Raw genomic sequence first — 25,836 nt, forward strand, 5'->3', positions numbered from 1 at the left:
CACAGATGAGAATTTTAATGAACAGAGTATTAGGTACTTAGGCATTAAAAATGACATATTTCTATGGTCTTTCCATTGTAAACATGACACGACAGCGCCATCACTTGGCCATGCTTCCCCTGCTCTACATTTTGGACTGGCTGCTAAACAAAGGGCGGGAGTGTAATCTCGCGATACTTCCGTCGCAGGAAAGCTAATAGGAGCACACGAGTAATTTCCACGAATCAACCTAACTTCAAAGGGCACCAAAGTCCCGCCCAGCTACTCTGCACTGTAATCGCTGATTGGGTATTGAGTTGTTCGTCTAAATACCCACTCCTGAGCCCGGGCCAGGATTGGCTGAGAAGGGGTCGTAAATCAACCTAGTCTTATTTTTCAGAGCAGCACGGAAGGTGTCGCCTCATTACTGTTCGTTCGTCTTGCTGATTGGCCGCTGACCTGTTCGTCATCTCCTGACCGTGGAAGCAGTGCTGTAATTGGTGGAAGCGGTCCAGCACGTAGGCGGACGCTGGGTCGCAAGGAAGGAGTGGATCCGGAGCCCAGGAAGGAAAATGGCGTACACCCAGGGAACAAAGAAGAAAGTGTGCTATTACTACGATGGTAAGGAGGGCACGTGGTGCCGGGACGCGACACTGCTGGTGAGGGAGGGCTGGGCACGGCTTGCGGCACATAGGAGGCTACCTCTTCCTGGTTACTCTGCCGGCCCGCCAGTTATCACGGAGGCGGGTAGATAATGGGATGCTGGTATGGCGCCTCTTCCGAGGAGGAGAGCCGGTCTGCTCACAATACGGAAGTGGCTCCACGTACAGCGTGGCGCGGCATCCGGCTGGCGCCCCGGTAATGAGTGTAGAGGTCTGCCGGTATCCCGGGAGGCGGGCTCATACTATTGTTCATGGCTGCAGCGGGCGCCCTCGTCCCATAACCAATCAGTTCGTGTCTTTCATATGACGACGAGTAGCCGGAAAATAAGAGCTGAAAGCTGATTGGTTGCTTTTGGAGAATGCACGTCTTTCATCTTCGCTGCCCTTTGGTGCGTCCCTGCTCTGTCAGCGTCTTTTCTGGACTGCGGATGAACCCGACACATGTGCAGTATGGACTCCTTTTTCCTTCCCTTGTGCCGCATGTTCATTGTGGACGGGCCGCGGATTGGACGGCTTCTATTGACTGCAATGAAAGTTGTCTGTGTGGAATCTGTGCACCAAGGGAGCCTGCTGCAACTTTTCCTCCACTTGCGGAAACCAATTGTGGAGTAAGAAACGATTTTTCCATAGCATGCTATGGTCGCTATTTGCGGGGCGGGTGTGACTGTCCTGAACCGACGTATTTATGTATAATTTACGCCAGAAACTGGTAAAATATACTAAAAAACTCTGCTCTGGCTAGTGTAAATTTTTTGTCTAGGTGCATGGAGCAGCCATGATGCACCCAATATATGAAGAGGCGGGCACCTCTCCGAATGTTAGGCACATCAGGCGCTGGCACAAATAATATTAGGACCAGCGTTTAAATTGCTGGTCTTGATAGATCTGCCCCATTGTAAATCCTTAACCCCAGCCCATCACTGTAGAAGGGATGTCATCTACTGATAGCCCTGTGAGCTTATGGGTGTAAGGGCTCCTGTCCGCGGGCGATAATCCGGCCGCAGGGAAGGCAGTGAATGCCTTCCATAGTGTTGCTATGGAAAGCGCAGCCCCCCTGTCCATGAGCGGAGAACCACCTCTGCTTGTGGCCGGCAAATCGCAACATGCTGTGAATTGTCGCGATTCTTTGCGGTGAACCTATTTGTCAGATAGGCTCACCACGGAGATCCGTCAGCTGGCTCCTGCTCCCTGGCGGCAGAGATCCGCCGCGGGATATCGCAATGCCCGTGGACAGGCAGCCTAAGTGAGTGACGGGATGGAAGTGTTGGGTCTCCCTCACACAGGCATATTTGCAGTAAACACTGCGGCTACTGCTGTTTCAGCAGCGCTGGCATACATTACGCCAGCATTTTGGTTGCAGTTTCAGCACAGCTGATAATGCAGCCAAGGAAGCTGGGGGGGAAAAAAATACCTAGTAAGCGCCGTCCCTGCAGGCTTCTAGGCACTTATCTGTGCCTGCAGAGCATCTCTTGCTGGTAACGGGGTTTCAAGACCATGTCTCCAGCAAGAGATTGCTCTGACTGGCTGAGCCACTCATTCATTAAATGGCAGTGATTGGCGCTGGATTAGCCAATCAGAGCCATCTCTTGCTGGAGGCGGGGTCTTCAAACTCCATCAATAGGAAAAGATCCTCTGACAAGTGCTTGGAGCCCCGGAAAGCCGTGCCAAGGACCTGGACAGCGAATGAGTATAACTTTTTTTTTTTTTTTTGGTTGTGCTGCCCAAAACGCGGCACCATGTTGTGCCACGCTTTTAGCAGCGATGCTAACACTGCCCATTCATTCCAGTGGACGACGCAGAGCTGAAAATGGCCAAAGATAGAACATGCATCGCTGTCAAAGCGCAGCATCGAAGACACTACGTTTTGATGCTTATGTGAACAGCCCCATTGAAATGAATGGGAGCCTTGTACAGCAGTGATCTACCATCAGGGCGCTGGTCTCTTTACAGCTTTCATTTCTTATTTATATTTATTTTGACATAAGATAACTTCTAATCCAAGAATCTAGAACCACCTACTGCTGATATCAGGCATGTTTGGTATGATGATCCGTGACCTCCAGAGAAATTCGTTGGACCAGCTGATCTAGATAAATCCTCCTTTTTGTTTCTACCCATATTCTATTGTGACAAATAATAAAGTACATGACACGGTCACGACATTTCCTTATGGACTGGTGATAGGGACACATTTTCCCTCTTATTCCTACATCATACCATCTTGTTCCCAACAATCTAGGGTGCTCTTTCAGTAGGACTTACCTTGTAGTCCAGAGAGGGCTCTTGTTTCTAGTATTTGGATTCTTTAGTGTCCTGAATGAAAAATCTCGGAGATAAACATATCCCACTATTATATAGTAGCAATGATCTCTTCATTTTTTCAACAGACTTATATATTTTAATATTTGTGCTTTAGTGTTCGTCTTAGGTACCCTATACATGTTTTTCAGTAATATACAATAAAGAATAGTTAGTCTGTAAAGGGTATTTTGCTTTTATACTATTCCCCAGTGAAGGAGCGTTGTACAGCGTTAAACACTGGGCTGAAAAGGCAGCGCTAAACGCTGTAAAAAAAAACCTGTCTGTTGGGGCTCTTTCCCACGAGCGCGGCCGATATGCGCTGTGATCTGATGCATTGGATTCCAATGCATCAGTTCACATGGGCGAATTTCCTGGAACTATGTTTTGGGCCGGAATATGTCGGCCGCTGCATGGGCTCCTATGGGAGTCCATGGCAGCGGCCGTAGGTGGGAGGGAGTTTAGCAGCATGGCTGCTAAACTCCCTTCCTCTGCTCTCCTCCACCCCTGCCCCTTCTCCCTCCGCCCCCTTCCCGCCCCTAAAGTTTGTGACACACTCCCTTAAACAACTTGTCACTTATTTTGTATCATGATTTTTAGATTACAAAAAGGTTTCCTTACATTTGTGCGAGCCTGGCCTTATCTCCCAGCATGCTGCACGAGAGCCAAATGCGCGGCACGCATCAAGTACTCAATGACATTGCCATGTACTATCTTGTCATGTTTGTGTGCATAATACGTGCCTAGATAGAACATGCTGCGATCTTTGTTGCACGCATATTTTGCACAGTTCGTGTGAGTGGCAACATGGCCGCCTATGGGAGATTGGTACAGCATATTGCACACAAAACCAACGCGTGGAAACTACTATACCAACACGCTCATGTGAGCTGGCCTTAGTCTTATTTCGCTTTGTTAATAATGCAGTGAGTGCTACCCATTTTCATGACCTGTCTTTCTTTGTGCTTTTTTTCTATATAGGGGATGTTGGGAACTATTACTATGGGCAGGGACATCCCATGAAGCCTCACAGAATTCGTATGACACACAATCTCCTGTTGAACTATGGACTTTACCGCAAGATGGAAATCTATGTAAGATCCTGGTATAATAAGCAAATTAGACTTTCACATGCATATAACTAGGGATCAGTTCAAGGCTATGTAACAATATTTACACAACTTTTGTGCATATGTGGAGTCTATTGTATGGTCCAGAGCCTAATTTAAAGGGAATCTGTCAGTTTAGACATCTTGTCCAAACGGCATGTAGCATGTTATAGCTCAAGAGGAGCTGAGCAGTGTGATATATAGTTTATTGGGAAAGATTCAGTATAACTTGTATTTTATTCACTTATATCTCTGTCGTATTTTATTCACTTATATCTCTGTCGTATTTTATTCACTTATATCTCTGTCGTATTTTATTCACTTATATCTCTGTCGTTTTGAGCTGAACAGTCCAGTCGGCGGAGCTACCAGTGATTTACAGCTACCACTGTATGTACAGATAGCTGTCAATTACTGACCACGCATTAGACTGTTTAGCCCAGAAACAGGGATATAAATGAATAAAATACAAGTTGTACTGAATCTTTCCCCATAAAACTATCAGTCTGTTCATCTCCCTCCCCAATCTGGTCACCGGACCACAAGACATGTTTCTTCTTTACAAAAATTGATATTCTATCGCCTTAAACTATCGATGTTACCGATATATCGGACATGACAAGATCGATGAAAAGTATCGCCAAAGCAATAGTGGTATATCGATATTTCGATATACCGGTTTTCGATGTCCCAACCTTAGTCTGTGTTTAAGGGCTGTAGTTGGCCTGTTTACCCTTTCCAATATATTTTTGGATTGAGGGTATCCTAGAGTGCTTGTTGTTTCTGTTATTATAGAACAGCTCTATATGCTGGCTAAAGCCAGTAACTACATCCTGTGGCACCCTGGAGCTTATCGGACAGTGTAGCAGCCGACAGAATACAGTTAGTATACACTGCCTTGACCTCTTCTGACATCGGAGCTTTACAGGCTTCAGTGATTGTCAGAAGACATCCAGTAGTGGACAGGAAAGGGTTAAACACAGAACTGGCTTGTAGAATGGCGCTTTACATGCGGAGACCTGAGAGACAGGTATTGGCTCTTATTTTTGGCCACAGGCAGCAGAATTTAAAGGGGGGAAAAAGTGCTGAAAACCCCCTTTTTGAAGGGCCACTTCAGCAGAAGCACATTTTTCCATCTCTGCTCCCTTCACCTGATTGCTTGTCCCACTATGGACTTTTCCTCTGTGTATGCCAGCTACTTCCATGCACTGCAGCCTCCTATCTGATGCTTATCAACCACCATCTTGATGGTGCGATTTTTGCTTTCACATCAATCCCATGATACTTCAAAACAGCATTAGCTAAAGGCTATACCATTTCTGCCTACTGGGTGGACAATTTCATTATCTATATTCTTTCAAATAAGCTACAGACAATAAGTATACAGTCAGGAGGATGAGTTTTGATCTCCTCTACTATAACTGTGTGATAGGAGCTGTTTGATCATCAATCGTAACTGTGACAGGAGTGTCTGCATGCCCATTTAAGCAGTTTCTACTGTATAGTCCATGTAATAGCATCATGCAGACTGAAAAACTGAACACAAACTAAAGTAAATCTGGGCTGGTCAGAATTGAGATTCTATGACCAGCTGAGGAGAAGGAGGCCAGGAGTTTCAGATGGAAAGGAATAAGTAACCAAGGTTATAAAAATATAATTAGGGAAATAGGATCGCTACATTATGAATGAGAAAAAAGTTTCACCGGAGTGGCCCTTTAATTACTCCATTCTAGGTCTGTGACCATGTAGAGACTGTGCTGCCTCATAGGATTCCAGTATATGGTGGATGAAAATCAACCAATTACATAAAAAATGAGATGACTTTGAAAGTATGACTGTGTACGCAAAGTTACTAACCTTTTCTGTACCAATCTGCTGTTTTATCAGAGACCTCACAAAGCTAATGCAGAAGAGATGACAAAATATCACAGCGATGATTACATCAAATTTCTTCGCTCTATTAGACCAGACAACATGTCGGAATACAGCAAGCAGATGCAGAGGTGTAAGTGTTTCTTTTAAGCTCCTTTTATTAAATAGATTACATTGAAAAGGTAAAAAAAAATATATTTTTTTTCTTGCTACAGTTAACGTTGGGGAGGACTGTCCAGTGTTTGATGGACTGTTTGAGTTCTGCCAGCTATCAACTGGAGGCTCTGTAGGTAAGTGCCTCACAGAAAACATGTCAGCATATTGTAGTTACGTGTGCCCTCATTCCAGTAAACTGTTTTACGATAAGGCACCATAATCTTGGAGAGAAATCCTAGTTTTAATCCTAGTTAGTGGCCAGTTTAAGTTTTGGGCACACAGAGGTATTCCACGGGTAGCTCCCCTCCACACACGTCAGCTTGATTGACAGTTATATAAACAGATATGGAAAATTGTTAGTGAAGCTGGGCAGGGAGAAGCCAGAGGTGTTACCCAGCAGACATTTCTCACTGCGCCTAGCAATAAATGGTCACTATCAGAGATGCCTGCCCATTCATGATAAACAGGTGACCTTGGAGTGGAGAAAAAATCAAGTGAGCTAGTTTTCCATGGATCAGTTTCTATCTGAATCCACATTAGAATGGGAAAATTAAGTGATTGAAGTGCCTTCCAATGAGGCGTGGTAATCTGTTAGATTAACTGCAGGCACTGTATGACGTCCAATGTTGTGAGGTTTTCTCATACAATGGTAGTGAGGGCATACTGAGAATAGGTTGATCGGCAAGTTATTCCCTATCCTGTGGATTGGGATAACTTGTGACTCTGGTACAATTCCTTAAAGCAAAAGGATGATTTTGAGAGGAATGTTTCAACTAGGCATAATGTTACATGCTGAAATGTATGAGCGGCTTTCAACCAATGTATTGTGCAAAAAGAATGATTCCAGGGTGACCAAGAAGTGCCCAATCATCTATAGCTATTTGTACACAATAGTAGCTGTATGTGCCGATTGTGTAGGAAGGTCATGTTGGGAAGAGAAGACCCACTTGTTGTTCATAAACCCATGGTCATGGCATGTTGATTTATCAATGGTCAATGTTAACCAAGGATTTGCAGATTTTTCTCTTGCCAGTTGTTTTTGGAAGGGAAGTTTGTTTTTTTGTTTTTGTTTTTTTCCCTTTTAACCCCTTGAGTGGCACGCCCCCGGAAATTTTCCGGGACGAGCTCCACTGCTCATAGCGACATAGCCCGGAAGATTTCCGGGCTATGTATCACTATGGGAGCTGCAGAGCACAATGCCACAAGCTGTGACAGTGTGCTCTGCCTGCACAGTCCCACAGAGAACAAAGCAAGGGCTTTGAAAAACCAGCAGAAGATATTGCCAATATCCCGGCAATCTCCTGCTTCTAAGTCTCCTGCTTTGTTTACAGGTTGCCATAGAGACCATCTGCTTGTCAGAAGCAAGCCGATGGTCTCTGTGGCAGGAAGAGCTTGGTGCTTGGCTGTGAGAGGACAGCTAGGTACCTGCTCTTACAGCAGAGATCAGAGAAAACCTCCGATCTCTGCTGTGTTAACCCTTTACATGCGGCAGTCTGTGACTGCCGCATGTAAAGGGCTGTCACTGCAGCATGTAAAGGGCTGTCACCATTGGACCCCCGGAATGTGATCAGGGGGTCCTGATGGGTCCCTGTGGAAGTCCCCTAAAGGGACAAAAAAATAAATAAATAAAAATTTTAAAAAAAGGTAAAAAATTATTTAAAAAACTATAAAAACACTTGTCTCCCTTTACTTTGTAAAAAAAATCAAAAATACAATCACACATGTGGTATCCATGTGTCGTAATGACCCAGAGAAGCAAGTTAATACATTATTTAACCCTTTAATGACATGGCCCCTTTTTTTCTTTTTTTTTTCCCCATTTCTTTCCCCCCCCCCCCCCTGTTTAAAAAAAATCACAACTTGTCCCGCAAAAAACAAGCCCTCATATGGCCATGTCAATGGAAAAATGAAAAAGTTATGGCTCTTGAGACGCAACTGCAAAATTAGTTGAAATTCAATGATTAGACCATTTTTAAAAAAACCTGCTCTGGTGGGCACGACAGGGTGGTAGGAAACCCGCCACTCAAGGGGTTAAAGCATGCTTTTCTCATCATGAGTTTTGTCTTTCTTTCTTGGCAGCGAGTTCAGTGAAACTAAACAAGCAGCAAACGGACATTGCTGTAAACTGGGCAGGTGGACTGCATCACGCAAAGAAGTCTGAAGCCTCAGGTTTTTGTTACGTCAATGACATCGTCCTTGCCATTCTGGAACTATTAAAGTATGTATTCTCTGTAGTGCATGTGTATTATTGCTTGATCTAGACTTGTTTGTTTTATCTTTGTTCCTTTCCATGTTGACGTTAATACCGTATTTTACTTAATTCAGATATCATCAGCGGGTACTGTATATTGATATTGATATTCACCATGGTGATGGTGTGGAGGAAGCCTTTTATACCACTGACAGAGTCATGACTGTTTCATTTCATAAGTATGGAGAATATTTTCCAGGCACTGGGGACTTAAGGGTGAGTATGAGAGTCACAACATTAATAGCAGTTTAGCCAAGCTTCTGAACAAGTTTTACACTTTTTAGATACACAAATTGAACCTGATTTCAAACCTATATAAAAATCACATTACACACCCATATGTCTATTTTCTGAATATAGAAATGTTATGAAAAATGCCATCCAGAACTTTCATGGACAAGTTCATGCAATATTGCATCAAAATATAAAATTTTAGAACTTTAGATCATCAATATCTCCTAAAAAGTTCAAGATGTGCAAAGTTCATACATACCATGTATGCCAATGTCAACATTCATGCATTCATGTAATCATCCAAGCTGAAGAGCACATCTTTATCCAGCACATTGGTTTAAGACTTGTGTACTGTATATGTAATTTTAATTATACCCCCCCCCCACCCCCCCATACTTTCCTGTGTCTTTTATGTACCCTTTGTGATCCTCTTATTGTGTTTAATTTTATTGTATTAGGACATTGGCGCTGGGAAGGGTAAATACTATGCAGTGAATTACCCACTTCGAGATGGTATTGATGATGAATCATATGAAGCAATTTTCAAACCAGTAAGTTTCCTTTTTGGTAATTTTATCCAATGCGATAATATATAGTAGTAAAGTTTGATCACACTGGACCATGTTAAATGATCTTTGCGTTTTGAGCAAACATATGCTTGGGTGTTAACCTGCAAAAGTGCAAATGACTTTTAGGCAACTAAAAATCTCTCCAAAGTGCTGGCCACTAGGGCTTCCCTCCCTTCCTTCTAACTTGATGTTCACTGCCTTTTGTGATGTGGGGTCAATCTCTAGTCACACACCAAGATGCGTTATGGGAAATTGAAGATGGTGTTTTTATGCTTTTCATAGAGGTCTGTAGAGACCCATACAGATGTAGCTGCAGCTTATATTAGCGTTATACTGTCTCATAGCTACTGAAATCACATCTACACCGCTTGGTACTGCTGTATAAAGTCCACTTGGATCATGTTACGTATGATGTGCTACAGAGAGAAAGAAATGCAGACTACCCTCTCTGTGCAGTATATGGGAGGCTTAATGGTAGTCTCCATTCACCCGCTTAGTATTAGAGATACAGCCTGGTGAAAAATTACATACACAAAATATACAATGGCCAGAAATGGCAGTGATACTCACACATGGCTGCTTATTCTAAAAAGTAACATGAAAGTGCAGATAAACTTCAAGTGACATTAAGTCGTGTGCATTATATGTTCTATTTGCTACACAGCACACCTATATAAGGCCATGACTCAAAGATGTTTTGCATATGACTTGTATAACTGTTAGATTGTTCTAGTACACTATCACTGTTCATAGCTCTGTAAGGTAATGAAGCAATTCCCATTCTTGTTTAGCATACAACATGCAAAAATTCAACATAATAAATCTAACTTGTGTGTTGCCTCCTGTTTTTCATACTAAAATGGTATTAGGTTAGTGCTTAAGTGTCAATGTTTAAGATATTAAATGGGCTGTTTAATATCTTAAACAGTGACAGGTATGCACAAAGGGTAAAACCTAATACCATTTTGGTATAAGAAAAGAGGTTAGATTTATTATGTGGAAGTTTACACTAAGGCCCCCTGCCCACGGCAGTTTATTCGCCGGCGGTAAACTACCAGCGAATCACGCCAGCACTTCCCATAGCATTGCTATGGAAAGCACTGGTAACTGTCACCGAGCGGAGAATCATTGCGATTCTCCGCTCGCGGCAGCCTATCTATTAGATAAGGCTGACCGGCGGAGATTCGCCGCGGGATACCGCATTGCCCGTGGACAGTCGGCCTTAAGATAGATAAGGCTGTGTGCGCACAGGCATAACTCGGGCCACCCTCACACAGGGCGCTTTCAGCAGCGTTTTCAGCCCTGTTCTAAACGCTGTACAAGGCTCTCATTCATTTCAATGGGGCTGCTCACACAGGGCTGAAAAGCGCTGCGTTTTAAAAGCGCTGCATGTTCTATCTTTGGGCATTTTCAGCTGAGTCTCCCATTGAAATGAATGGGCAGCGTTTTCAGCTGGGCTGAACAGGCAGCGTTTTGCAAACGCCCTGTGTTAGTGAGGCCTCAGACTGCAGTTTTTCCACTGTATGGGATTACCTCCTCCCAACTGCTTAAATTTGCATACTATACTGATGGAATATTCACTTTAGAACCCTAACACCATATGCTACTGTCATAGGATTGGTTCTTGTCCTCCAAGTGATGTTTTACTCTAGGATTGTGCTCATCTTTTGTTATGCAGAAGAATAATAATGTCTGTCTATTTACCAGGTAATGTCTAAGGTTATGGAGATGTACCAGCCCAGCGCTGTGGTTCTGCAGTGTGGTGCAGACTCACTTTCTGGAGACAGACTTGGCTGCTTTAATTTAACTATTAAAGGTGAGTACTATAAGATAAAGCTAAAATATGTATAGTAAATCAAGTTTCCGCCGAACAATCCACTTTGCTTTCCTATATTTAGCTAATTGTTATTGCATACAATAATGGCTCAAATGTTATTTACCCATAGACAGTAGTTGGCTGTGTAAATTTAGATAGTACCTCTAAGGACAAAGTTGCAACAGTTTGATCACCTAGTAGAGCAATATTGTTCAATACTTCTATCAGTTAGGTCATAGCAATACCTTAATACAAAATAAGTTCTTGGGATTAAAGAACTAAGTCCTGAATTATGCTACATTGGAGTAGCATTACTATAGTATTGACATCATAGCTCAGATACAGGACATGTACAAAATATAATTATTACAGATTTACTCAATTACACCCTCTGTTTAGCAAGTGTAAGAGTCAAACCAACCACTTCATACATAACTTGTCAAATTTATGACCAGCTTTACAGTTGAGGTATATCCCCCCTTTCCCAGGGTAAGAGCCAGTTAACTTTTTCTTTAAACTCACCCAATTGTGGGAGGTTTCTCATCTAACTAATGTCGAGCTCTAAAGTTTTAGGCTATGTAAAGGGGGAAAAAAATTGGCTATTGCGATACCTTCTGGTTCTTCCACCAGTAAATCACTCACATACCCAAAAGTGAACTCCATCTGGGTGAATTCTAACGTCACTTGGTAAACACTGAATATTAAAGCATAAACCTCATTCTAATACCTATTCCAATTTGGATATCACCACGTCATGTGTATTAATCCTGCAGGTTGAATTTTACAGCCAAGCAAAAGGGAGAGTCTCAAGAGTATGTTGTGTTTTTACTAGCGCTGCCATTACTTTTTTTTTTTTTTAAGAGGGTTGATCCCTGCTTGATCACCATCTGACTCACTGTTAGCACAGAGCTCCATAATATGGCCGCTATTAAAGGGGCACACGACTTGGTTCATCTCCATCTGCAGCTTCCTTCGAACACTGCTGTTCATGGCATTATACTTGTGCACTTTCTAATGTGGTGCACCACGTTGTTGGAGGCCACTGTTCGATTTGTCAGGTTATGTGCCCCCTCCATCAACAGTTTTGTTATGAATGGAAGCTCAATACGGTCATGGAGTTGGACCCCAAGGAGGGGATGGCACAAAAAACCTGAAAAGTTACAGGTAGTGCTGCTTGAGTCATCCTTTCACTGTTTTTTCCTGCACCTCTATAAAAAGTTGTAGAAAGTGGCCACATCCTTTACCCAGGTAAGACCTACGCAGAAATAGATTTAACTACGGAAGTTATTTTATTAATGAACAAATAACCATTTAGACCCCTTTAACCCCTTGAGTGGCGGGTTTCCTACCACCCTGTCGTGCCCACCAGGGCAGGTTTTTTAAAATGGTCTAATTATTGAATTTCAACTAATTTTGCAGTTGCGTCTCAAGAGCCATAACTTTTTCATTTTTCCATTGACACGGCCATATGAGGGCTTGTTTTTTGCGGGACAAGTTGTGATTTTTTAAACAGGGGGGAGGAAAAAAAGAAATGGGGAAAAAAGAAAAAAAGGGGCCATGTCATTAAGGGGTTAAATAATGTATTAACTTCCTTCTCTGGGTCATTACGATGCACGGATACCACATGTGTGATTGTATTTTTGATTTTTTACAAAGTAAAGGGAGACAAGTGTTTTTTTTATTTTTCTAATAATTTTTTTACTCTTTTTTTTTTTGTAATTAAAAAAAATTTTTTTTTTTTTTGTCCCTTTAGGGGACTTCCACAGGGACCCATCAGGACCCCTGATCACATTCCGGGGGTCCAATGGTGACAGCCCTTTACATGCTGCAGTGACAGCCCTTTACATGCTGCAGTCACATAGACTGCAGCATGTAAAGGGTTAACACAGCAGAGATCGGAGGTTTTCTCTGATCTCTGCTGTAAGAGCTAGTACCTAGCTGTCCTCTGACAGCTAACAACCAGCTCTCCCTGCCACAGAGACCATCGGCTTGCTTCTGACAAGCCGATGGTCTCTATGGCAACTTGTAAACAAAGCAGGACATTGCCGACATGTCGGCAATATCTTCTGCTGGTTTTTCAAAGCCCTTGCACTGCTCTGTGTGGGTCTGTGCAGGCAGAGCACACTGTCACAGCTTGTGGCATTGTGCTCTGCAGCTCCCATAGTGATACATAGCCCGGAAATCTTCCGGGCTATGTTGCTATGAGCAGTGGAGCTCGTCCCCGGAAATTTTCCGGGCGTGCCACTCAAGGGGTTAAAGCCTGTCCTACTATTTAAAGGGATTCTGAACGCTTTCTGAACCCACTTGCACATGAAGGAACCACCTCTACTACATTTGTGACATTGCCATATTAAAACTTCCTTTTTTCACTTGTGTAGTTACTGTAAACCTCAACACAGTGTGTGCTATGAGGGGTCAAACTGCTGGTAGGACTCACAGGACCATATGTATAAAACCCTACATGAGTCATGCAGGGTTTTACTGCTGTGGAGCCGGCCTATAGCTGTGTATGGCAAATATATTGTACTGCGCATGTCTCATGCAAGCTATCATGTGCTGTTTTCTTGTTTTTTTTTTTGTTTTTTTTCCTGCTCTGTCGCTTCGCAACAGTGCGTATCAATGCTGCCAATACGCAATATAATTGCTTGTGGGCGGCGTTGATCATGCGCCCATAAACAATGGGCTCTTGCTCGTGTAATACACAGCCAAATAGAACATGCTTTGTTCTCTTTTGCGCTCGCGTATTACGCAATACATACACAAATGTGAGCGAAATAGAGCAATGTATTTTATTGCCCGCGAACTACTATGTATCACACGCACATGATACACAGTGAACTTGCACTCGTGTGAGCTTGACCTAATCACGCTAGACGACTCTTCCCATAGCATTGCTATGGAAATCAGCGGCACCTGTCCACAAGCAGAGAATCCTTGCGATTCTACGCTCACGGAGGGCAATTCACAGCATGCTGCGAATTGCCCCCGATTTTTCTCCGCGGTCAGCCTATCTATTAGATAGGGCTGACCGGCGGAGATTCACAGGCGCCTCCTGCAGCGGAGCTGCGCCGCGGGATACTGCATCGCCCGTGGACAGGCGGCCTAAATCTGTGCAAAATATCTGAAGTAATGTGTTATCTTTGAATGTTTTGATGCCTGCTTGTTGTATTCTGTTTATACACTCAGCAGTTTTATTTTGGCCTTATGAATGTTTTCAAAATTTAGGGACTTGTACGCTGCTTCATAAAGCCCGGCTAATGACTATTTGCTTATTTTTAGGTCATGCCAAGTGCGTGGAGTTCATGAAGACATTCAATCTTCCATTGTTGATGCTGGGTGGTGGAGGATACACAATCAGAAATGTGGCCCGCTGCTGGACATACGAAACTGCTGTTGCACTAGACACAGAAATCCCCAATGGTTTGTACAGTTTCTCATTGGAGAAAGGCTTTAGTGTTTTTTGTTTTTATTTTAATGGCTGTTGACCCCTTACTCAGTGCTTTAAGATAACTGGTTCGATTAACTGGAAAGTATGCCTCACAAAACTTCTGGACTCAAATGTTTGTCGTAACTTTAGCCACTGTAGCAGCAGGAGAAATTAGGACACTTCTGTTATACTGTATGAGCGATGAAATGATCGCAAGCTCAAGTCCCCTATGAGACAAAAAATATTTAAAAAACAGTAGTGTTCGTTTTTTTTTTTTTGTTTTTTTTTAAATGCATGGAATTTTTATTTATAAGCCTGTTTGAGTTCCTATCTTCTCAAGCTCTGAACAAATGTGTTTGGTCACATGACCTGACAGGAGCTTGGTCCCATTAAGTGAATAGGATTGAGCTGCTCTGTACCTGGTAAGCACTGAAGCATCTGCATCGCTCACCCAAGCAGCAGACTCCCACTGAACTGATATTGATGACCTATCCTGGTCGTTCACAGTTTAGTTGACTTTTAGCGGTGACGTCAGCGCTTGTGCAGTTGTTTAAGCAACTGTCGGCCTGTATAAAAGGGACATAAATGCCAATTTTCACGGAGCGATTATCGCTCAAAAATCGCTAAAAAGCAATAATTTCAGCCATCATCGTTGCGTTTAGCCCCTTAGTGACGAAGCCTGTTTGCGCCTTAGTGACGGAGCCAAATTTTGAAAATCTGACATGTCACTTAACATATCATAACCCCGTGAAGGCTTTGCATATCCAAATGATTCTGACATTGTTTTTTCGCCACATGTTGTACTTCATTTAGGTGGTAAAAATAGAGCCATAGAATTTGTGTATATTTATTAAAAACCCCAAAAATGGGAACATTTTGAAAAAATTGTCTTTTCAAATATCTCAAATATGTGCAAACATACTGTACAAATTTTTGCTCAGATATATATTTGCATCTGTTTACTGTATTCTGAATGCACGTTTGAAAAACGTTCGTTTTTTTTAACCATTTAGGAGACGTACAAATTTAACATTACTTATGAACATTTTGAGGAACGCTTTATTTTCCGGCACCAAGCCAAGATTGTAAAGGCTCATAGGTGTCAGAATTATAGATAACCCCACAAATGACCCCATTTTAAAAACTACACCCTTAGTGTATTCACTGAGGGGGGGGGGGGGGGGGGTCAGGAGTATTTTGACCCCACAGTTTCTTTTCAGGAATTAATGCAATTTAGAGTTAAAAAAAAAAAAAAATTTCATATTTTTGCAAATACGTAATTTTTAACACAGAATTTTTTGCTATAGTGCACATGAAAACGAGGATTTACACCTCAAAATGGATACCCCCGTTTGTCCCGTGTTCAGAAACATACCCATTGTGGCCCTAATCTTCTGTCCGTATGTACAACGGGGCCAAAACCGAAAGGAGCAGCCGGTGGCTTTCAGATCAGACATTTTGCTTGAAGGCGTTTTAGGCCCCATTGGTCACTTGTAGACCCCTCGAGCGGCCAAACGATGGAGAAGCCCCACAAATGACCTCATTTTGGAAACTAGACCTCTTAGCGCATTAATCTAGGGGGTGTACTGCATATTTTGACCCAACAGTTTTTGAATGAAGCAAATCAAAGCAGAAGGAAAAAATTACGATTTTTGTTTTTTTTATCAATTATGTGATTTTTAAAAACATTTTTTTTTTTCGGATAGCAGACATATATGGATACACCCGTTTGTCCCATGTTCAGAAACATACCCATTGTGGCCCTAATCTTCTGTCCGTATGCACAACAGGGCCCAAACAGGAAGGAGCAGCGGGTGGTTTTCAGAACAGACATTTTGGTTGAAGACGTTTTAGGCCCCATTGCCCACTTGCAGACCCCGTGAGCGAACAAAACGACAGAGGACCCCCACAAATGACCCCATTTTAAAAACTAGACCCCTTAACGCATTCATCTAGGGGTGTACTGCGTATTTTGACCCCACAGTTTTTAAATGAATCGAAGCAAAGCAGAAGGAAAAAATTACGATTTTTGTTTTTTTGGCAATTATGTAATTTTAAAAATAGGTTTTTTTGTATAGCATACATAGGAATGAAGACGTTCAGCCCAAAATGTATACCCCCATTTGTCCCGTGTTCAGAAACATATGCATTGTGGCCCTAATTTTCTGTCTGGATGCACAACGGGGCCCAAAGTGAACGGAGCGTCAAACTTTAACTGTCTTTTGACTTTTACGTGACCGCCATTATCCATGGATAATGGCGATCACGTGACCGAAGACTGCTCACCGCGGCCCCCCGTGACATCTCTAAGCTCTTGGCTACCTTTAGTAGCCAGGAGCAAGGAGATTTTAAATTTTCTCTTGCCCTCCCCAGCTTCTGCGCTTGCGTCCGCCATTTTGGCGACGGGCGCATGCGCCAAAACTGGGGGAAGGTCCGCGGATAAGGATCCCGTCAGGGAACCTCGCTGGTGGCCTTATTTAAGTAATTTCACCTCCCCTCACGGATCTGATCCGTGATGGGAGGTGAAAATTGAGCTTTTTTTTTTTTACTTTTACGTGATCGCCGTTATCCATTGGATAACGGCGATCACCTGACTGGGAAACACGTACCATGGCACCCCATGAAATCTCCAAGCTCTTGGCTACATTTAGTAGCCAGGTGCGGGGAGATTTTAAATTACCGCGCCAATCTGCGGCTTTTGCGCCTGTGTCCGCCATTTTGGCGACGGACGCTTGCGCAAAAGCCGGGCAAGGTCCTTGGATAAATCTGAGGGCTTAAGGTACCTAATTTCATCTCCTCTCATGGATATGAAACAAACTTTTTATCTTTTTTTTTACACTTTTTAAACTTTTTTTTTTTTTTTTTTACTTTTACATGATCGCTGCTATCCATTGGATAGCAGCGATCATGTGACCGGGAACCGCATACAGCGGCTCCTGGTGACAGCTCCCTGCTCTCGGCTACTCATTCTAGCCGGGAGTTTTTAAATTTCCCGGGCCTCCTGGCTCTCTGCACATGCGCGTGACGTAATGCGTCTGGCGCGCGTGCGCAGGGCTGGGGAGAACAGTGAAGATGCCGGATGCTGCGGAGGACCGGGGGTGAGTACTCTCAGCTCCCCTTACGGATCCGATCCGTAAGGAGAGCTGAAACTTTAATTGTTTTTAACTGTGCATTGACTTTAACGCGATCGCCGGTATCCGGTGGATACCGGCGATCGCGTTACCGGGGGTGGGGCCCAGGATGACCGCTCCATGCTGTCGGCTACCTCCGGTAACCGGCAGCATGGAGCTATCACATCCTGAGCCTGCAGGGCTGTCATTCCTAGAGGATGCATAAAACTACGTCCTCTAGGAATAAAGCCCAGTCGGCCAGGACGTAGAATCCCGATGGGGCCGTCGTTAAGGGGTTAAACATGCGGCTATTGTGCACTTTTCGGGCACTGCTAGCTGATCGTTAAATTCAGCCCAAACTAAAAATCGTCCTTTAGCCTTATCAGCAGTTCTCCACGGATAGTGCTGATAGCATTGTTACCTTTCGGAGAACAAAGGCAGATAAGAGCCCTTGGGCTTTTGCATACTAAATTGCTCTTAAGTAGCTGAGTAGCTACTTAATAGTTTATGCAAAATGATCGCTCAAAGCTGTCACTCAGACTGTCGTTTGAGCGATCATCGCTCCATGTAAATGGGCCTTTAGGCAACTCGTTGATTATCTCTCTAAATACATGTGTGTAACTTTTTTTTTTTTCCCTTTCTTTAGAGCTTCCTTACAATGACTATTTTGAATACTTTGGCCCCGACTTCAAGCTTCACATCAGTCCTTCCAACATGACAAATCAAAACACAAATGAATACCTGGAGAAGATCAAGTGCGTAACTTTATAATAGAAATGAAGTTAGTAATTTTCGTAGCAATCCATGTAAATGAACTGGTTTTCATTGCCTTTTGTTTTAGGCAGCGACTGTTTGAAAACTTGCGTATGCTTCCACATGCACCTGGAGTCCAGATTCAGCCCATCCCTGAAGACTCTATTCAGGATGAGAGTGGTGATGAAGACGAAGATGATCCAGACAAGCGTATTTCTAGTAAGTAACAGAACCGTATGCCATGTTCAGAATTGAAGCAAGTAAAGGCTGATTTAAACACAACGATTATCACTCGAAATTCGCTCAAAAGCCATCGTTTAAGCGATAATCGTTGTGTATATCTTGTGCCCGTCGTGCAGTTTTCGCTCATTGTTGTCTTTCAGTCCACTTAAAATCCATTGTTCGGCCGTTTGCTTTTCGTTTGATCAAAATTACATCTCTTTAAAAGCAAAACCATCACTCACTTTTATCGTTATAACGAATTACGAGCGATAATCTGTTTCTAAATGGGGCTTTAGACAATATCACAAATCATTTCGTTGTTGCAGTTCGATCTTCAGACAAGAGGATTGCTTGCGATGAGGAGTTCTCAGATTCTGAAGATGAAGGGGAAGGAGGACGCAGAAATGTTGCAAATTACAAAAAGGCAAAACGTGCCAAAACTGAAGATGAAAAAGATGACGATAAGAAAGGTAAGGTCCCATAACTCCTTAGGGACGTGGCTGTTTTTTAGTTTTCTTTTCTCCTTCCGTTATTTATCCATCAACATGGGCATATGAGGGCTTGTTTTATGTATAGTTATAATATTTTTTTTTTTACACTGGCACAAAATGATGTACTGAAATACTCTTTAAAAATTTTTAAATGGGGCGGAATGTGTGTTTTTTGGCTTTTAACTTCTCTGTCAACCTCTTCTTCTGACCACCATAATTTGTTTCTACTTTTCTGTCAATGTGGTTGTGTGAAGGCTTGTTTTTTGCAAGACAACCTGTAGTTTCTATTGGCACCATTTTGGGGGGTATACAACTTTTTCATAGATTTTCATAATCATTTTCTTAGAGATAGGGTGACCATCTCTAATGTTAAAAATGACAAGTGGAATTCAAACTTAAAGATTTTTAATTACTAGGAAAAATTATTTTGCATGTTTTTACTCACTACCATAAGAGTTTCAACTAGCGATCATTTGATCACTTATACAATATACTAATATGCTATCAGTATATTGTATTTTGACAGACATTCTATTAAGCCCTGCCACACGCAGAACTTGGTAAACAAGCCTGTATGGAAGCCCTGGGGTCTTTCCAATCTGCCATGACAAACTGTCGCGGGAGAGCCATTCAGGTGACAAAGGGAGCTCCCTCTGTTGGGACATTTAAATGCCACACTCAGAATTGACAGTGGCATTTAAATGGTTAAGAAGCCCAATCAACGACTTTGCTCCTGAGTGTGCTCCATACAAAACCTGAGCACATCGGTCATACCTGCTTGCAGGATGGGGAATAGCTCCTTGAATGGTAGGGGTGTGTTCGCCGGGACCCTGCAAATCAGGAGAATCTGAGTCCGGTGCATATCCAAATTAATACAGCGATAGTTGCGCGTGCGCACCATAGCTACCAATGTTTCCCCGAAAATAAAACACTGTCTTATATTAATATTTGCCCCAAAAGAGGCACAGGGTCTTATTTTCAGGGGGTGTCTTACTACTCGCCCCTTAATATGGCGCCCCAGTCCCTTTCGGTGCTCTCCAGGCGCATCGGCAGTCTTCAGTGTCGTCCTCACAGCTGAAAGAGCATTCTCCTCCAGGTAATGTGGGTTGAATACCCCGCCTCCAGCAAGAGAATGCTGTGATTGGCTCAGGACCGAAGCCTGAGCCAAATTCAGCCATTCAATAATGTCATTCATTGAATGGCTGTGATTGGCTCATGAAGCGCCGGCTGTGATTGGCACAGGACTGTAGTCTGAGTCAATCACAGCATTCTCTTGCTGGAGGCGGGGTATTCAACCCAGGAAGAGATGCTCTGTTAGCTATGAGGACAAGGCTAAAGACTGCCAATGCTTGGAGAGCGCTGAGAGGAACCTGGACTTCCCATTTGAGTGGGGTTTTTTTGTTTTTTTTTTCCCCCATGTAGTGTACCCAGGGCTTAATTTTGGGGAAGGGCTTATATTTCTATGATGAAAGCAAGGAAATTATTATCCACTTGAGTTTGCCACTGCACGTGAAAAGACATTCTTCTGGTGTGAATGATGAGACTTTCACGCCTTGTGCTTTTCTCTATCCCAAGTACTGTCCTTTCTGCAAGAATGTCTTGACATGGGCTTGGGCCTCAGTTCCATGGAAGGTCCGGTATTGGGCCCCGTCCATTCTATTCCAGCGTCCCTTGGTGTCAAAAGCGGCTGTCCACGCTTTCATACAGGAAGTCGTGCATGCCACCCCTCCCTTTACTTTTTCCAGTTCTGCCTCAGGGCCTTAACTTGGTCCTAGATGCCTTGCAGTCGCATTCCTACGAGCCTATGCGAGATCAACCCAGCTCGCATTTTTGGCAAGCAAGGTAGCGTTTTTCATGGTTGTGACCTCCATTCAGAGTTTCAAAGCTTGCAGCCCTGTCGATCAAGCCTCCCTTTGCTATATTGCATCAGGACAAGATGGTCCTCCGTCCTGTGCCCACCTTCCCTCTGAAGGTAGTATCGTCATTCCTCATTGATGTATTATTCTATCTTCTGTCCTGCAGACTCTCATCCGAGGGCATGTGCTCTACATATGCTCTGTGAATCTACTTGTCTCAAAAGTCCACCTTTTAAATTCTCCGACTCTTTTCATGATTACAGATGGGTCGAGAGGGGACCTTGCAGCTTCCAAAGTTGTCATTTCACGTTGGATTAGGTCAACGTGCTTGAGGCATACCATGCAAAGGGCAAATAACCTCCCTTCCGTGTTACTGCGCATTTCACTCAGGCTTTGGGTGGCGGTAATGGCACTACTGCTTTTTAAATCTGCAAGGCCACATGGTTCTCCGCTTTATGGTTTGATGTATTGTTTTCCCTCTGTTTTACCTTTTCATATCCTACTCTGCTGCTCCTGATGCTTGCAAACAAACTGATTAGCTTTGTGCCTGCAGGAGGGGTATAGTTAGTAGCAGGAGCTAACACTTTTTTTTTCTTAGCGGCAGTAGCTATACCCAGTTTTCAGCTGTGTTCCTCAGCGAATGAGGCGAGAAATTTTACATCCAAAAATCTTGTGCTTGAAATGTAGCTTTATAATATAAACAGTCCAAATTAGTTCAGAAGTGCCTACCTTTGGACTACATTTGACCACACTTAAGCTTTGTGTAAGACTTAATTTATTTATTTTTAAACACATTACCATGAGTGGGAGATGTGAGAAACCTTAAGGCCCCCTGTCCGCGGGTGTAATTTTCTTCGGCGGTAAATCACCGGCGAATAACGCCGTCTAAAGCTTTCCATAGCAGGGCGGCAGATCACAGCATGCTGCGAATTGCCGCAATTCTCCGTGGTCAGCCTAGCTGTCAGATAGACGGATCTTCGCTGGCTCCTGCTCTCCCGGCGGAAATCCACCGCGGGATACCGCAACGCCTAAGGTTTCATTTCCACGGCAAAATTAGAATTTTTAAAACCGTGCGGGTCTCCTACGCGTGCGATCTGAACCTATACGGAATCATTGGGCACTCGCAGGTAATTAAATACCTGCAGATGTCATTTTCCCCTGGTGTGCAGATCACATGTGCGGGAAAAACAACTGCAGCATGCTCAATTTTTGTGTCGTTTTCCCACATGGGCGGCTTCCATTGAAGCCAATGGAAGCCGTCTGGATTCGCGGTACAGACATGACGCATGTGCCTGGCATGCCGCCGGCATCCCGAGCACATCTGCCATGCAGAAGAAAGAAGATCCGGCCTGCACGGAGGAGAGGCCAGCAGCGTCTGGACAGGTAAGTATATTGTATTTTCTGGCCTCATGTCTGCGGGTCGGGTGGAATTCGTTGCAGGAAACCGTGTGGGCCCGTGGACATGAGGCCTAAAGCTTTAGGCTGCCTGTCCACGGCCATGATGGAATATCACTAGCTATAGATAGGCTCACCGTGGACAATCGCAGCAAATGGCAGCATGCTGCAATTTGAGTCCCGTGACTTAGCCTATAGAAAGCGTGTTATGCGGGTTTTTTTGTTTGTTTGTTTTGTTTTTTCCCCTCTGCGGATCTCGCAATGAAACCCCACCCGTGGACAGGCAGCCTTACATTTAACCTTTTTTTTTGTTTTTTTTATTTGGGGTGGGGGGTGTTCTCAAATATGTAATAAAGGGGGAGGGGGGAGTGTGTTCAACTGTAATAGTTTATTTAAAAAAGACTTTTACATGGGAAAACAGTTTTTATGTAGAAACAGATGGAAGCATATGGCTAGATTTTTAACGTCTCACCCTCTCCTTCCATGTACATCTTAGCATGCACTCGAAACGTACATTAAAACATGGTGCGCAGAGATCTTTGCTTCTAAAACTAAATTTCTGAAATCGCTTAGCCTAGTCTGTGTTGGTTCACGGTTTTGTGTTTTTTACAAGCATGATCACAGTTATTCCTTTTGCAGATGTGAAAGAGGAGGACAAGTTGAAAGATGAGAAGTCAGAAGCTAAACGGTAGGAATCAAGTTTTATTAAATATTGACAGTTGAAAGGTATCGGTCATCACGTCTGAGCCCCATGAACTGCATTATGGGGCTCAAAGGTGAGGTTATGGTGGGGTCCCTGTTCCAGCCATGTGCCCCTGAGAAATCAGTGTGCATACAGCTCAGCTCTTTTCACAAGGTACATGTGCTCTCGCATTCATCCCTATGACAGTGTGCACAACAGCCTGAGTTGAACTGTAACAAGGGTCAAAATCGAGTGTAAAACAAAACCGCTCCCCGGACCTCCCGATCCCAAACCTTATAGCCCTTGTTTTTTGTGAGACAACTTGTATTTTTCAATGGTGCTATTTAATGTACCATATAATGTACTTTAAAAAGAAAAATTGGATTAAAATAAAGAAGAAGAAAAAAAATGTTCCATCTTTCAGTGCGTCTTGTTTCTATGGCGGACAAACTGCAACAAAAATGACTACTTTATTCTATGGGTCAGTATGATTAGTACCAAACTTGTATAGTTGCGTGTTTTTTTTTTTGTTTTTTTTTGTGTCTTTTTTAAACACTTATTATTTTCTGCCGCCATCTTCTGCGCGCAGTAACTTTATTTTTCTGTAGCTGTGCGAGAGCTCATATTTTGCGAGACGTCCTGTAGTCTTTTTATTGCATTTTTTTTTCTGTGAGACAGGGTGACTGAAAGTGCATTTCTAGCGTTCTTTATTTTTTTTTCGGATTACGTTCACCATGCGGGGTAAATAAAGTACTACTTTGATAGATCGGACTTTTATGGACGCAGCGATAACAAACTTGTATTTTTGTTTTATGATTTTTAAATTTTTATTTATTTTTTATTCTGGATATGGCAAAAAGAGGGTGATTTTAAACTATTGATGCTTTGATTGCTCCTGCAGTATGATGTGATATCTTACTACAATCTGACAGGCAGTCTATCAAGCAACCCCACGAGGATGGCTTGATAGGCAGTCTGCTAAGGCAGCCCTGTAGCCTTTTCAGAAGGCGCCTGGCTGCCTTGACACCCGCACGTCTCCCTGTGATCTCACCACAGAGAGTGGGGGGCGGGGCGCGTACGGGACCCCCGAATATCATCGGGGGGATTTAAATGCCGCTGTCAAAATTGACAGCGGCATTTAAAGGGTTAATGGCTGCGATGGGCCGCGCAGCTGATTGCAGCTGTTGCTCGCGGGTGTCAGCTGTAATAAACAGCTGACGCCTGCTCTGTATGAAGAGGTCGCCCCGCGATCGCTGCTCTTGCATACCCCGACGCTGCAGGACATAAATTTACATCATATAGTGGGAAAGGGTTAAACTATGAAAGCCATGCTTTGGGGTGATCTTTTTACCCTTTCCTGTTCTGTGTATCAAGTATGTTGGTTAACTTAAATGTTTGAAGAAAATTAATAGACATTTCTTGGGGGAAAATAACCATTGGCAGTAGTTGATGTAAATGCCAGCTGATTGTTTATATACCCACTTGCAATTTGACATGCTACCCAAACACTTTCTCTGTTGATGCTGACTACTATTTCAATGTATCCACAGGGTAAAAGAGGAGACCAAAACAGCCTGATCTTGATTGGTGAAAAGCAACATCTTAAGACCAAGAGACCCTTGCGGTCTTAACTTTTTATATATGCCTTGTACAGTGAATCAGTGACTCTTGCAAAATAGACCTACATGGACTAAATTATTACTGACCCTCTGTTTGGGTAAGGAGGGAATTAAACCAGACTGAGCCTTCCTTATTGATCACGTCTTTGTGCCCTTTTTTTCTCTTGGGTGATGACTTGGTTTACCCCAACTCTGCTTTTTTTCATGTGAGAAGCCTGATGAACCCCCTTTATGTTTTTACTCTGTGTTTTTTAAACTACTTCTTTTAGTACACCGGTGCTGTATTTCATGTCTGCAGCCAATTCTCCTGCACCACAATGTTGGCTCTCTGAAGTTGAGGATGCTTCATTCTTTTGCATTGCTAAAGTATGTACACCTCATGATCAGGATCCACGGGTGAGAGAGGGGTATAACCTAGTCGTCTTCCAGTTGGGGCTTAGAATATCTTTGTGGGAAATGGACAATGTATGTTGTTTCCCATCACTCTTCAGGGATTCCCTGTTGGGGTAATGCTGCTACATCATCCCATTTTAATGTTTTTGAAGCCAACATTTTAGAAAAGATAGGGAAAGCCTGGTCAGCAGTAACCTGTTACCTCAAAGGGGTTGCTATTTGGGTATCTACATTGTAATCTTCTGGGACTTGAGGGATGTAAGGATAGAGTTCAGCAGGTTTATGTTTTCTTGTTTTCTGTTTTTTTTGTGACTGGGTTTTGTTTTAATATATTTTTTTTCTTTTTTTATGGTTATGTTGTGGATAAACTTTGTAATAAAACATTATACCACAGACTAGTGTGCGCATACATCCCTCTTTTAAGAAAGGTGCACTCAAAGAAGACTTTTTTTCTATAATTTTTCAGGTTATTACTTTATACATTGAAACGTTTACCTAGACACAACGGTAATAATTTCTGAGGTAGATAATCATAGATGCTTCTTAGAGTTTGCTGTGGTCCCCCTTGCTGGCATAGTAATTAGACATTCCCCCAACAAAGTCAGTTTATAAGTAGGTGCTGAATAATGGTCACGAGTTCATTTTCTCTGAAACACTTTGCTTTCAACAAAATTATTTGAAGTACCCAGTTGAATGCTTTAAAACATGGAAAAGTAAGTTTCCATTTCTACAGCAGTTTGAAAGGCTAGATCTACAGAGTTTGATAAAATGCATCATGTTATATATTCTTTCTTTTTCTTGCTTGGCCTTCTGGACTGACTTCAGACTACTGCTGTTTCTTTAAAAGGGTATACCCAACCTGGGACATTTATTGCATGTTCACAAGATTCTACCTCTGGGACATGCACCTATGTGGAGAATGAACCATCCCTCCATTCAACA

The 25,836-nt window shown here is 43.0% G+C and overlaps 1 protein-coding gene across 1 annotated transcript; it reads left to right on the plus strand.

The window, feature by feature from the left end:
- Nucleotides 1-452: 452 nt before the first annotated feature.
- HDAC1 (histone deacetylase 1) lies at nt 453-25,303 on the plus strand. Its single transcript, XM_066575019.1, has 14 exons — nt 453-600; nt 3,921-4,033; nt 5,936-6,053; nt 6,136-6,210; nt 8,156-8,294; nt 8,402-8,543; nt 9,020-9,112; nt 10,838-10,946; nt 14,226-14,366; nt 18,130-18,238; nt 18,325-18,455; nt 18,785-18,928; nt 22,840-22,888; nt 24,433-25,303. Exons 1-14 carry the CDS (start codon nt 552-554, stop codon nt 24,458-24,460), a joined length of 1,440 nt encoding a protein of 479 aa, XP_066431116.1. The 5' UTR covers nt 453-551; the 3' UTR covers nt 24,461-25,303.
- The last annotated feature ends 533 nt before the right edge of the window (nt 25,304-25,836 follow it).

The sequence above is a fragment of the Eleutherodactylus coqui genome, chromosome 1 (assembly GCF_035609145.1).
Source record: "Eleutherodactylus coqui strain aEleCoq1 chromosome 1, aEleCoq1.hap1, whole genome shotgun sequence".
Classification (NCBI taxonomy): Eukaryota; Metazoa; Chordata; class Amphibia; order Anura; family Eleutherodactylidae; genus Eleutherodactylus; species Eleutherodactylus coqui.